Below are 13,271 nucleotides of genomic sequence, written 5' to 3'. Positions count from 1 at the left end.
CAGGCGTCGGATACATGAAGCGACAGCCGTCATCGAGAGCCAGCGTCCTGGAAGTAAGCCATCGTCCTCTGCTGAGATGCTTTGGTCCAAACACGTGTCGACGGCAAGCCATTTGGCGACGGTGGCGTTGGTAATCTCGTCGGGCATGTCGCTCGGGCCGGATACAGTGACACGGAGACGTTTCATCGGAGAGTGCTCGGCCGTACTGCGATGTGAGCACCTTTCGTATGCGCGCTTCGAATGGTTCCCACCCGCTCGATCAGTATCAGGTTCCTAAGCATTAGTAGTTTGAGTGAGTTGGAGGAGGCAATCCCACTGGCAGCCCGTTGCCGTGGTGCCACCAGAACTTGCTTCTGGCGTTCCGTAAGCCAGTTCTGAGCCGTGCCACGATGGGCTTTGTATGCGGAAAGCCGGCGATTCTCCTGTGGACTCCGTGCGATCTGCAATCCCGGATAAAGTGTGGTATTCGAAGGAAAGGCTTCCTACTTCATCATCAACAAAATCATGCTGATCCACCATGATTGCATCTTGCCCGCCACGACCCTGCTCGATGGATGGTACAACACTGATGTCACTTTCGCTGCCACCCTCGCGCTCCTCGCCACCTCTGTGGTCCTCTTCGTCCTGCTCAATGAATTGTCCGAGACTAATGTCACTTTCGCTGCCACCCTCACGCTCCTCACCTTCGCTGTGGTCCTCTTCGTCTGTGTGATCTGCATCTTGCCCTTGACGACCCTGCTCCAAGGGTGGTCCAAGACTGTTGTCCCTATCGCTGCCACCCTCGCGCTGCTCACGATCTCTGTGGTCGTCCTCGTCTTTATGATCCAGATCTTGCTGCCTCTGCTTTTTCTCCTTCAGACTTGCGAGGCCTTCTGCAAATTCCCTCGGCTTCCAGTCTATCGTGGAGCCACCGCGTCGCCGAACCACAAGTCTCCAAAACTCATCGAGACTGCACAGGTTGGAAGTCGACAGTTCTTTCAAGAACTCCAAGGATCTGCTCGAGCGCGCCTTCTGACCAAATAACATGGAAAGGCGCAGAGGGAGGAGTTTCCGATCCCAGGCGCATGTGGTCTTTGACTTTGAACTCTCCGAGAAGAACTTCATCTGGGCGATGGTGTTCTTCGGTTTGAGGGCCTTCTGTTTCGTGGAGTGATCCATTCCGTAGATGACGATGTCGTTGTACGCATCGAGCACCTTGGCTGGCAATTGACTGGAGAGTTTCGAGACAATCTCGTCCACGGAGCGACACAGATTCTCGCCATTGTTTTCCGGACGTAGCAGTCGAATCGTGGTGTAGAGCTGATCGATAACGTTGTCATCCTTCGGATCGAGAATGAGGCTGCAGGCCGTCGCGGCGGTATCGACTGTGTGGGACACGATGGGCGCCGACTGAGATCTGAGCGACCGCGTGGATGTGGTAGAGGGTGGTGGAAGGCCAAGCCCCGCCGTGCCGCGGGCAAGCATAGCATCGGATACGATATCCGCCGCGAGTGGTGCTGTGGCGAGTGCTGGGAACGTTGGTAATTGAGACGACGCCGGCGTAGGAGGAGGTCCATACAGCTTTGCGGTTTCGTGGAATCTGGTACGTCTTCAGCTCCATGCGACCAGATGTCATGGGTGCCTCAGGCCACACAGAGTTGTATACCAGATTTTGGCAATACTCAGTCCCCAGCCCGTGTTCCATTATTTTTCCTCTATGGAACCCACCTTTAACTGAGGCTTGATTTGGTATTCCGAGGTCAACTCCTGATTGTTCCATCTGGTGAAATGTGGTATACTTTGTATGAGAAGTGTACCACATTTTGTGGAGGCCTCAGGCCACATTCTGACCTCTTCCAAGTGTACCACATTTCCTTAATACTCAACACCCCCGCCCGTATTCCAGGTTTTTTTGTTATGTAACATATCTGGATTACCTACCGAAGAGACTGGCACTAAGATCAACTACTGTGTGTACGAGTTTATAAAATGTGGGATACTTTGTATGAGAAGTATACCACATTTACTGAGGCCTCAGGCCACAAACCGTCCTTGGCGTGATCCACCACAACTTCAGCGAGCAACCACTCCACGATCGCATGTCGGAGATTCCACGCCGTGAACAGACGTTGAGTGAGTAGGTGATGGAGAAGTTGAAGGATGCCGATTTACAATTGAATGTGGGAGAGAGGCGAGAAGTCCTGTTGTATCAAGACATCTTGTGGGCGAGCGATTCGTACATTGTTTCTCTCCCTACCCGTGTCGATCAACACTAATATCACATAGATGTCCCTTTTCCGCGCCGCAACAGGTCTGCACCGCACAACCTCACTGCCCATCCGAGCCCGAAATGGCCAACTGCCCACCATACCCGCTTCCGCGAGTGCATCGACCAGTCTGCCACAAGCCTCGCACTGCTATATACCTCTACGCGGGGATTCCCGAGAACACTGGCTTCATCGCCGTCGCCGTATCCGCACCGGTCGCAGAAGACGGTGACGAGAGGAATCTTGCACTACCGCCGCAGTGGTCTTCATCTTTGCCACCAGCGCCAACTTTCCGCGTGACAAGGTTGAACGGTCGTGGCGTATGCTTCACCGTTGGCGGCGTCGGAGAACGGAGAAGCGTTGGGCGCTGTTCAGCACTATCGCCACTAAGTATGTGGCGGTTGTTGAGTCCTGTCAGCTGCGACGTGACTACCTGCGACGTGACCACCATCGGGAACCGTGGAGCTCAAAAACCTGCCTGTTCGGGGCTCTTTCCAAATGCAAGGCAGCTCTCGAGGCCAGTGTTGGAAGCATGAGGAGACATGAAGATTTCCATGAGCGTAGCAGTGGAGTGCTCCCTCCATAGGGGAGTCCATCTCTACCCTGCAATACGTGCACAGCTGCAGTAGGTCGGTTCGGAGTATTGCTGTTTGCGATGGGAGGTCCTTCTGCCAAAGCGTCAAAGTGTGCGGTGGGTTGGGCTCAGCGGAGACGATCGCATAGAAGTCGTCCGGCGGCATTAAGGTCAGCCGTGGGCTTTGCTCTTCCTCAAGGGTGTGCTCTTGGACGAGATGTCTGTACATTTCCGTCGGACATACGTGCTTGGCGCATATCAAGCATCTCCAACCATTCGCGGCTGTCATACTGCAGAACTGGGGGATCGAGACCATGTCTCGTAGCCCGCCCGCAGCTTGGAAACGATAAGCCTTCGCTGTCTTGACACGGATTGGCGCTCGAATCGGCATGTTTCCAGAGGAGTTCATGGATCGGCTGTTCCAATTCGGATCCTGCGCGCGATTTTCTCCAACCAGTCCGGGCATGGAGTGTTCCTCGAGGTTACCAGAGGTATCGGGTGTGATGAACACATCTGGTGTATCAGACCCGTAAGGTTTCCCGACGCTGAATGGGAAGTCTGCGCTCTGGGAGTGGGTCTGCAGTTGGAAGGCGGACGGTGGAAGAGCTTGGGGCATAGCATGTCCAGAAAATGGTATGTTTCCTGGGTTGATGTGACGGATGTTCTGATCCAGAGTGTGGGTGGTATCTTGTGTCAAGGACTGTGCACCCGGCGGCAGGTAATTCTCCATAGTCGTATCCATCCTGACTGCACAGTGGTCGTTCGGCCGTGATGGTGCTGTCGCGGAGCAAGAGACTTTGAGGGAACATGCGCCAGCAGTCACTCCAACTTTGAGGGAACATGCGCCAGCAGTCACCCCAACGTGCCGGACCACCATCATGGAGTCTGGTACTGTGAGAGTCGCACAGCGTCCTGCAGATGCAATGGCGATGCCGCGATGGGCGGACGCCAAAGTCCGAACATTCTCGGAACCCGGCACATCGTGCGCCCAGTTGTCACACGCGAGGAACCGGAAGTTGACATATCTAAGAAAATGACAAACTTCGCGGTGCGCCAATTTCCTCCTTGCAGCCGGTAGCCCAGAGCGTGCATACAGTCGTGTTTGTTCGGTGGAGTCACAGCAAATGTGACCTGTCTTCGAGTAACATGCGCTTCCTGCAGGTCCTGTGTTCCTCGACAACCGGGAGGTGTGCTACCAGCCGACGAAACGAGACGCGCAACGCGCCTTTGCCGCCATTTTCGGGTACATGTTCAATTCGCTGAGTTGGGCTGCAAGGGGATGCTGCAGGTTCAGAACGGCCAGAAGCCTTTCTGCCAATAGCACAGACGGGTGTGGTGTCGCCGGCGGAGACTCGTCTATGCACCACGACACAAGCATGAGTGACTGACGTCTGCAGTGCAGGTCTCTGAGGGGTTTGTGCATATGCGACGTCGGACGGGGGTGAGGTTCATGGTGCCAGAAGTCGTGGGTGGACGGCTGGTCAGTGGAGAAGACCGATGGCGGAGAAGCAAGTCGACTTTCACGTACCTTATGCTGATGATTTGCTCACAGTCCTGCCGTACCTTCTGCTCACCTCACCTTCCACGGCGATGACTCTATTTCTGTGAATATCCATCTCCAGCCTCGCCGTACGAATCACGGATCCTGAGTCTCTGCGACGCTCGAGATTGCTGAGGTGGTGCGCTCGATTACTCAGCGCCAGGACCGAGGCCTCAACATCAGAATGCCCTGACCTTCTCCATCACCCAAACCGCCGTCACCGTCACCGCTACTCGACTCGCCCTCTTCGCGTCCTCTCCCACCTCGAGCGATTCCACCCGGAAGCCTTGCTCCTACGTCCACCGGATACTGCATCTTCTCCCTTACACCCGCCGACTCCAGTGTACGCATCTCGCAAGATCGGGACCGGCAGAACTAGGAGAAGTGGAAGCGCACGCTTCAAGAGCATCGAATTTGTCGAGGGTATCCTGGAGGAGTTCGTGGCTGCGTTACAGAGGTCGGACAAAAAGATGCATGATGCTCAGACTGATAATGCGTGGACGATGCTGGCTGAGCTGAAGGATTAGGCGAAGGCCGGCCAGAGTGGTCTCGAGTCTGTGGCGGAGGAAGCAGCTGCACAAGAAGGTGGATGATGCTCAGACTGATAAGGCGCGAACGATGCTGGCTGAGCTGCAGGATCAGGCGAAGGCCGGCCAGAGTGGTCTGGAGTCTGTAGCCGAGAACCTCATCACACTTGAATTTGCGTCAAGACGAAGCAATCTGCACCAGTACCAGTGGAGAAGTTTCGCGCACGTGCGATTCCGAAGCCAAAGCCCGAGGCTACAGTCGCTGTGCTCTCTCGATGACACGTTAAGCTCTCGCCCTCGCCGCCTCCTACGACGCCAAATTCGGCTACGACCCAGTTCCCCAATCTCGAGCGCCACGCCTTGCCCATGCCGACCATATCGCACGACTCTTCGGGAACTAAAAGCAGCAGTCGCGGCTATTACGGCTCTCGCGTGTATCGTTCGAGAATAAGACCGTCTTATGATGCCAGGAGAACAGCTTGCCGGGACCACGAAGCATCACCACCGTTGAGCAGCAGTCAGGAGACAACAAGCTACACCAAATGGAAACTTCTCTCGCGAGAGCGCGTCGGCACTGGCGGTGGAGGTGTGCTACAGCCAGCGCGGAGTTGGCGTTGCTTTGAACCTGCCATATCAAAAGCTGCAGCGTTTGTGGGAGACGAGATCGGCCGATCAGTTGGCTTTTCTCTGTGATTGGAGGAGGAAGAAGATGGATCGAAGGACTCAGAAATGACCGTGCCAAAGTTCACTCATTGAGGTGAGAGATGGCTTACACGTACGTGAAAGGTTCGGGCAGCCGTGGCAATGGAGTCCCCAAGCCGTTGCGAGCGATTCGAAGAAGCAGTCTGCTCGCTTCTCCTTTGCGAAGACGTGAGCGCCCTTGATTTCACTTCCATGCATGCTTCTATGTGAGTCCAGTCAGGTGTCCAGTCTGCTCCGTCACGCGCCTCGTAGCCTCTGTAGCCGCCAGTCGGGTCTAGCGTGCTTTCCCGTCTTGCGTTTGCGTTGGTCATCACTTCTGCTCTCTCTTCCTCTCTCTCTCACTCTTTCAACTCTTTCAACTCTTCTCATCAACCACATTCCGTTCTGCTCATCTCTTGAACATTGCCATTCGAGTCACAAACACAACCATGCAGTCCATCGGCCTCGTTCAGAGGTTCTGCCTCGCGCGCATGCCGCCGCCTGCTGCGTGTCCGGCAGCACCGCCAACCCACGAAAATCTCCTGGCGCTTGTCATCTCCCTCCTGGTCCTGGCGCTTCTCACACTCGCCATTGGCCTGACTGACGCTGTTATACGCCCGAGTAAGCATCACGGCCCGCCTCTTCACTCCGCATCTCCGGTCAACAGCTGACACCTGTAGCGATCGTGGTACGCCTTCGCATCCTGTCCACATTGGTCCAATCTCGACTTCATGCCGCCTTCGACTTCGTCTTCCGCCTCATCGCTTCGGCAAAGCTGTCTTTCTGCGCCGGACTCATCACCTGCAAAGCTGCCGCTCTCCGAGCTCGTAGCAGCGTGGCGACGACCTGGCCTCACCTCGTCGCTTTCATCTCCTACATCGTCGCTTCCACAACGACCTTCTTCAGCACTGTTCATGTCACTGGGAAGACTGCCATCCTTCGAGCGCACAACAAACTATCACCAATCTGGACTCCATGCATCACCTGCATCGTTCATATTGCGGCGCCAATCTGGACTCACTGCATCACCTACATCAAGCACATATCGGCAGACGCAATCACAATCTGTAACGTCGGAGTCGTGGCCCTCAAAGCTGCCGCGCTCCGAACATGTCATACTGCGGCGACGACTTGCACATACCTCATCGACTACGCCACAGCTGCCATTTCCAGTCCCGCGAACGCTACTCGCACCTGTTGCTCGATGACATTTGCATCCGATCGCAAGTTACTGCACCACATTACCGTCGCTCATCTCAAGGAACTCACAGACAGAGCCGCCACAGAGATGGGAGACGACTCTCAAGAGCATGGAAAGGACGACGCATACACTGGCAGGAAGAGCGAGTCGGGCGACGACTGGGTTGAGCTCAACATGTGACCGCCTTGAGCGCTGTGAGTACGAACTCTTGTCGGAGTCACTGGAAGGGACACAGCCGGCAGAACTTCGAGACATGGGTGGTTATGGGCAATGAGAGAGGAAGCCCGATACAAGCAACGACGTCGACGAGGAGGAAGAAGTCGGAACGCGAGAACGTTGCTCAATGTCTTGCTGGTATCGTCGGGCTATGATCGTGGAACAAGCAGGGATCATAACTTCAGTACGCTATCAAGCCATATGGTTTGTAGGTCGTCGACCCAATTCCGCATCTCATCAACTCCAAGCCAACCTTTACTTTCTTTCGCCTGTTCTTCCTTCGCGAGACTTCAACTGCCATGCCTTGTCCTCCTATGCACACATCTCCTCTACCTCCTCCCACCATTGCGCGCCATAGGTCTGATCGCCTCTGGCGGACACGAAGCGATGTCGGCTATAAGTTACCTTACTCTCCTTATACCTTTGGGGCAATGTGTGCCTGATTTGATGCCTGATATCGAGAGCACCTCATCACGAGAAGCTGACAACTTCCTATCATCCTCCATACCACCCGCCACACTACAATATGTCCCCAACCGCACCACCACGCCAACCCTTCGCCACCACCCCGAGCACCAACGCATACCCCGCCAGCGTTCTAGCATCCCTCGCTTCGCGCGTGGGCTTGGCGAGAGGAGGGTTGATCGGAGGGTTGATCGGAGGGTTGGTCGGAGGGCTGGTAGTTTTCTGCGGAAGCATAGAGGTCGGTTAGGAGCTGGGAGAGATGTGAGACAGTACCCACGATGAGACTGTTCCGCACCGGGTGCTGAGCTACCTTTGGTACGTTGTCTTTGCGTGTGCTGGAGGTGACGGGAGAGGGCACTGTCAGCGGCGATAGAAGAGATGGAGGAGAGGGAGAGAAAGTCATTCATCAACTAGGCGTTTCCACCGACTTCACGGCACCCTGCAAAGCATTGTCGTGCCCGTTTGACTGTCCAAGCTGACCGCATTGCAGCCCGCCCTTGGCTGGCCGCATCCACCTTCCGCCGCCGATCTGGCCACCGCGGCCACAAACCTATCTCTCTTCTCCGACGATCTGGACACTATGATCACAACTTCATCGCCATCCGCGCACGACCTCGACCGCCACGCCGAAGCATCTCGGCATATCTGCGCCTCTGTGACCTCTCCCAGCTTGTCCGCGACCAGTGCCACGAGATCCAGGGCCTTGTGAACCAACTCTCGAGCCGCGAAGCTGCACTCCTCTCAAGTCGCCGATCGCGCCGGGAGTACGTCTCCGATGAGGACCTTGCCGAACTCTCCGGCTTCTTGGACTTGAACGCCGTAAAAGAGTTGCTGCAAAAGAAGGACCAAATGCTGGCAGCGGAGTTGGGGCAACTACGCAATGAAGAAATGGAATATACCCTGGACAGGAGCACGGGATACTAGCACTTGCGTCGATTGGAAGATGACGCCGGCCGTGCGGGGAGGGGGTGGAATTCTCTCCTGTGTCTCAGCATCTTCGTCGTCGTCGTCGTCCTCTCTGTCCCGTGGCAGCCATGGTTTGGCAGACATGATGAATGGAGGAGAGGAGGGGATTGACGCCGCCAGACCCTGCAGAGTCAGTCATTCTGGGAAGGACGTATGCCAGCGGGCAGCAGCAGTAACGGCAGTGCTGCAGCAAGCGCAACGGCTTGAATATTTTGAGCACGCAAGCCCGGACGATGTCCTGGACTTGCACGAGAAGAGAGCTGGAGAGACGGAAATGTACAGAAGAACAGAATCACATCACCTTTCCGTGGGGACGACGGTGGCGTGGGCGTTACTGGCTACCCACGAGTGCTCTAACAAACAGGCCGTCACTGGATCGTCAAAGGCCTGCTGCATGACTGCAATGCGTAGACTAAAGGCGGAACCTCGGCAACTCGACTACTTCTCTCTGGACTTGTGGCTTGTATGCCAACCAGTCTCCCGCCCTCAACGGCCACCAGCGTGTGCCATGGGAAGCAGTCGGCGAGAAATTCCGCGAATTGGGCAAGCGTCTACAATCCGCGATATCCACCTTGCCAGTCCAGATTCTCCTCCTTCTGCTCGAGCAGTGCGCTGCCAGAATCAGCGACAACGATGGACTTGGCAAAAGCTGAAGGATCGACGTCTTCCTCGACCTCGAAATTCCCTGCGAGACGCTCTTTCCCGTGTTGGAGATAATGTACTATACAGATGACTGGCTCGCTGTCCGTCTGATTCGCAGCCGGTAGTGATCGCATGCTCTTCTTCGTCGCAGGACTTTGCATCACGCTTCCTCTTGATGGTGTTCACACCTGGATAAGCTGTAGAGTCTCTAGCTTCGCGAAGGGTATCTATTGCGTCCTATTGCGTCCTCGTTCACTTGAACATAGCTGATTATTCCATCGCTAGATTCGGCGCTTACGCTGGAGTTCTCTTGGTCCTCGAGCTTAGCAACATCAACGTCCTTCCCAACGGCAAGTCTATTCGAATGGTACTCGACAGAGCCGCGCCGAGTGCTGTTCTCCGATGTGCCTGATTCCTCATCATAGTTGGCGCTGCCGTCTTCAGAGCTGTTGTCGATACTTTCCAGCTCGTACTCGCTGTCTGAGCTATCGCGGCTGTCGGGACTCAGGCCAGCCAGATCTTCTCCTGTCGTTTCCTCATCGGTACCGATACTGTCGATTGTCCTTGTACTGATGCTTAGGGCGCCGTTGGACTCAAGCTCTGATTGCCGTCGTTTTAGGCCTCGAGCTTTGCAAGCGCTGGTCGGTTGCAATTGCTGCTTAGTCAAGACTTCAAGCTCGTGTATGGAAACCTTTAACAACGAGAAGAAGAACACTATGGATGGACTGACTAAGATCTTGCATATTTAGCTGGGCGTCCTACTTTCTGACCTCCATGGTCCTTTCTCCAAGTACTATGCTCAGAATCAATCCTAAGATCACCGTCGACTTGAAGCTTTCGAAGCATCTCCGACCCTCGATCAACGGCACTCCTGACGCCGAGCGATGCCCCATGGACCAATCTCAGATGTTGGACTTCGTTTGTCTACCGATCGCATCAGACCGGGTACCCGCATAGCAGCGTTTCCATCGCATAACGCATGCAGAGGTCAACTTCTCCGGCCTTGTGCATGGCAAGGACCAGACTATCCAGAACGTCGTTTATTTTGCACTCGAAAGCTCCACACGGCACGAACATAAAGGAAAACTTGTACCAGCAGGTGCAGATGGACAGGAGCACAGGCATCGCCCAGAGCAGGAGCCCGCCTACGAGCGGCAACATCTTCGCGAACTCCAACGCGGCGCAGGATATGAGCACATCCGCGAACCAGACCATCAACACGATGGCGCACAGGACTGCAGCTACAAGTCAGGACGCAATGATGGTCAGACAGAGGCTCAAGAAGACCGCCGGGGACATGTTTATGGACGTAATGCCGGACATCCCCGAGGATGCGCTTGAGAACATTATGACGGACTTGTTCGAAGTTGCAGGCGAGATGTTGGACATGAGGGAGATCGTGACGCTGGACGGGTACGCAGTCGAACGTGTACGCGAGGGTGAGCAAGAGGTCGAACGGGGAGGCGACCGTCAAGGTCAGCAGGAGCAGGCACAAGGTCGTGCCCGGGTACGTCATTGCGAGCTCGGATGAGTACGCGTTCAGGGGCAGGATCATGCACGTGCAGTACGGTGTGGAGACGGTCGAGATCAAGTCCATCATCAAGATCAGAGACGGTGAATGTGAACGTGACTGGGCGCAAGTACAGGAGTAGAGACAAGACCTCGTTCGCGGGCGAGTTCGAGATCAACGGCAAAGCCACGAACAGCATCATCAGAGCGACTCACGATGCGCTTGAAGGACAGGAGGAGGCTCTCGAGTTCGGAGCTAATCGTCACCTTCGGCAGGTCTACGTACATCGAGCCGGTCTTGAAGATGTCCTCGGTCCCGGGCCTGGTTTTGATTAAAGACGCCATGCCGGACTTGTGGGAGAGGGTGGACGGCAACACGATCGAGATCATGGACAGAGCCATGATCATGTCTGCGTGAAAGAACCTCATCCCGATCCTCGCCTTGTCCGGGCTGTGGAGCATGGCCACGGTCGAAAACTGGTCCAACAACACGTCCGCGTACCTGAGCATGATCTTGGATTGAGCCATGCTCGCCCTCATCATCATAGCGCTGTTCAAGTTCGTAACGGCGATAGGCTTCGCGAAGGGAGTGCCGTTCGACACCAGCCACTCGTGCATGCCCACATGCCGGGACATGGACTCGATTACGGCCATCATTCTGGACGACTCCACCTCCCCGTACTCCACCTCGCACACGCACATGTTCCTATTCACGATCACGCCATGGATCTGTACACGATCGCGTTCGAGTGTCGACCCCAACGACTTCATCTTCTACAACGACCTGTGCATGTACAAGAACCTCAACGTCCACCCCGGCATGGCTGCGGTCGCGTATCGGCCGACCTTCTGGAGAGCCTGACGGCGGAGATTGAATACAGCTTGAAGCACCACTACAAACACCGCGGTTCCCAACATCAGAACCCTCTCTTCTCTCACTCCTTAGCTTAAACCACGACCAACATTCCTGCGGGAAGGATGGACAAGGACTTACTCCGTGCTCCCAACGAGCTTCTTAACAAAATTGTCAGCCACCTTGAGCCGAGCGGAGCGAAGCCGTCGCACTGATCTCGACTTGCTGGAGCCTGTTTAGCACACTCTCCTACGACCTCCAAGACAGTGTAACAGCCGCAAAAATCACCAGTCGCCTGATTCGTGATCCAGCAATTATCAGACACTGTACTTGCAGCTCACTAAAGCAACGTCTCTGCTCCAGCCAGGCTTGATATGCCGACTTTCAGCAAATGAGGCGACTCGTAATTAACATCTCTGCTGCAGTGCCCGGTCATGTACGCACGAGAGGTTATGCTTCTCTGCCCTGCAGTAGAATATGCCTGCACACCAACGTCGTTGCAAGCCAGCAGAGACTCTGCTCGCTCTTTGCCCTCACCCGGAGCTGGACTTGGCAGGGATGCGCGCTGTCCGGAATTCACTGTTCAATCACTTCGATAAGTGGAAGCCTGAAGCCCGCACATGCACAGATGCCAGTGGTAGAAGGATCTCACCTACCATCACTGTGTGTGGGTCCGACAGAGTAATAGAGGTTGGGAGATACCTCATACTGGCTCGGCCTGAGCAGCGCCCTACGCCCACTATGCGTATATGTAAGTCTCACATCTCACGAGTAAGCACCGCTGTCAGCTCGCCAATCAAAATGACGCTACTCCGGTCAAAAGGGCGAGACACGGTCTACATATTGCCCTTAGCTCTGTTGGTGAGCAAACAATTCTGCAAGCCAAGGGTATATGATTGCCAGTAGCCCTAGCAAAGTCTTCGCATCACTCATACCATTGACATCAAGATGAAGTTACTTCAATTGATTGAAAGCATTGTTCGCGACAAAGAATTGTAAGCTGAGCTATCTTCTCTACCGCAAGATCGAGCAGTAAGTCTGGAATCTCATGAAACAACCAAACACAAACGCTCATCGGCAGTAGGCAAAGAACGAGATTGCGACAGCGATAGGTCGTCTCGCTCGCTCTGGAGCATCGCCAAGTCCTGGCAGACCTGACAACGATTGTTCAACCCGGCCTGGTCCTCACAGCGAGGGGCAATCTCAAAGCACGACGGCACAACCGCCAGCGTCCTGGAAGCAACTTTCCCGCACGTGCAGGTCATGGCATGAGGTGTTCACAGTCCTATTACTCCGGATGGTCAGCGAGTTCCAGACAACAACGGTCTTCTAACGCCGGAAAGTCAAGCAAATCTGGTACACTCGAGCCCTTCAATGACACTTGCGGCCCCCGTGGCTGATAGGAGAGGCATCTATCAGGGTCCAGAAGTTCCAAATGACGCCTGGAAGCGGATCTGGAAGCTATGAATTGCAAGCTTTGAGCTCAATTCTTTCCTTCGTGGCGTCTGCACGGCAGGGAGGATCTCATCATCTTGACATTCGAATGCTGCCGCTCGCATTTGTATAATAGCCATCTTAACGTCGTCATGGGTTGTCGGTCATGGCTCTTGAACAGTCATGCCATTCATAGCATGCATATCCATGCCCGCTACTGTGGCCAAGCTGCTATAGTTGCTTCTCTCCGTATGCTCGGTGTCTGAGAACTGGGCCAAGAGCTGAGACTTCTCTTCAAAGATATTAGCGTGTGTGTGCGGTCCTAAGACAGATGACAAGATTGAATGCATGCCCTCCAGAAGCTGTAGCGCTCGCTCAGCCGCCCTAAACGCGGGTCTTTTCGCCCTAGCCTCGGAA

General features: G+C 54.9%; 3 protein-coding genes across 3 annotated transcripts; 2 read left to right on the top strand and 1 right to left on the bottom strand.

Annotated features, from left to right (window-relative positions):
• Positions 1 to 2,411: 2,411 nt before the first annotated feature.
• MYCGRDRAFT_106639 (uncharacterized protein) lies at positions 2,412 to 3,024 on the bottom strand (the record flags this gene model as incomplete). The annotated part of the gene is made up of 1 exon (XM_003847106.1): positions 2,412 to 3,024. One exon carries the CDS (start codon positions 2,984 to 2,986, stop codon positions 2,633 to 2,635), a length of 354 nt encoding a protein of 117 aa, XP_003847154.1.
• A 2,993-nt stretch (positions 3,025 to 6,017) lies between these two features.
• Positions 6,018 to 6,949, top strand: MYCGRDRAFT_97813 (uncharacterized protein; the record flags this gene model as incomplete). The annotated part of the gene is made up of 2 exons (XM_003847147.1): positions 6,018 to 6,189; positions 6,249 to 6,949. 2 exons carry the CDS (start codon positions 6,018 to 6,020, stop codon positions 6,947 to 6,949), a joined length of 873 nt encoding a protein of 290 aa, XP_003847195.1.
• A 2,883-nt stretch (positions 6,950 to 9,832) lies between these two features.
• On the top strand, positions 9,833 to 11,429 carry MYCGRDRAFT_97812 (uncharacterized protein; the record flags this gene model as incomplete). Its single annotated transcript, XM_003847148.1, has 4 exons — positions 9,833 to 10,003; positions 10,158 to 10,565; positions 10,624 to 10,672; positions 11,116 to 11,429. 4 exons carry the CDS (start codon positions 9,833 to 9,835, stop codon positions 11,427 to 11,429), a joined length of 942 nt encoding a protein of 313 aa, XP_003847196.1.
• Between the last annotated feature and the right edge of the window lie 1,842 nt (positions 11,430 to 13,271).

This window comes from Zymoseptoria tritici, chromosome 17, assembly GCF_000219625.1.
Source record: "Zymoseptoria tritici IPO323 chromosome 17, whole genome shotgun sequence".
Classification (NCBI taxonomy): domain Eukaryota; kingdom Fungi; phylum Ascomycota; class Dothideomycetes; order Mycosphaerellales; family Mycosphaerellaceae; genus Zymoseptoria; species Zymoseptoria tritici.
This window is presented reverse-complemented; position numbering and strand designations above follow the sequence as displayed.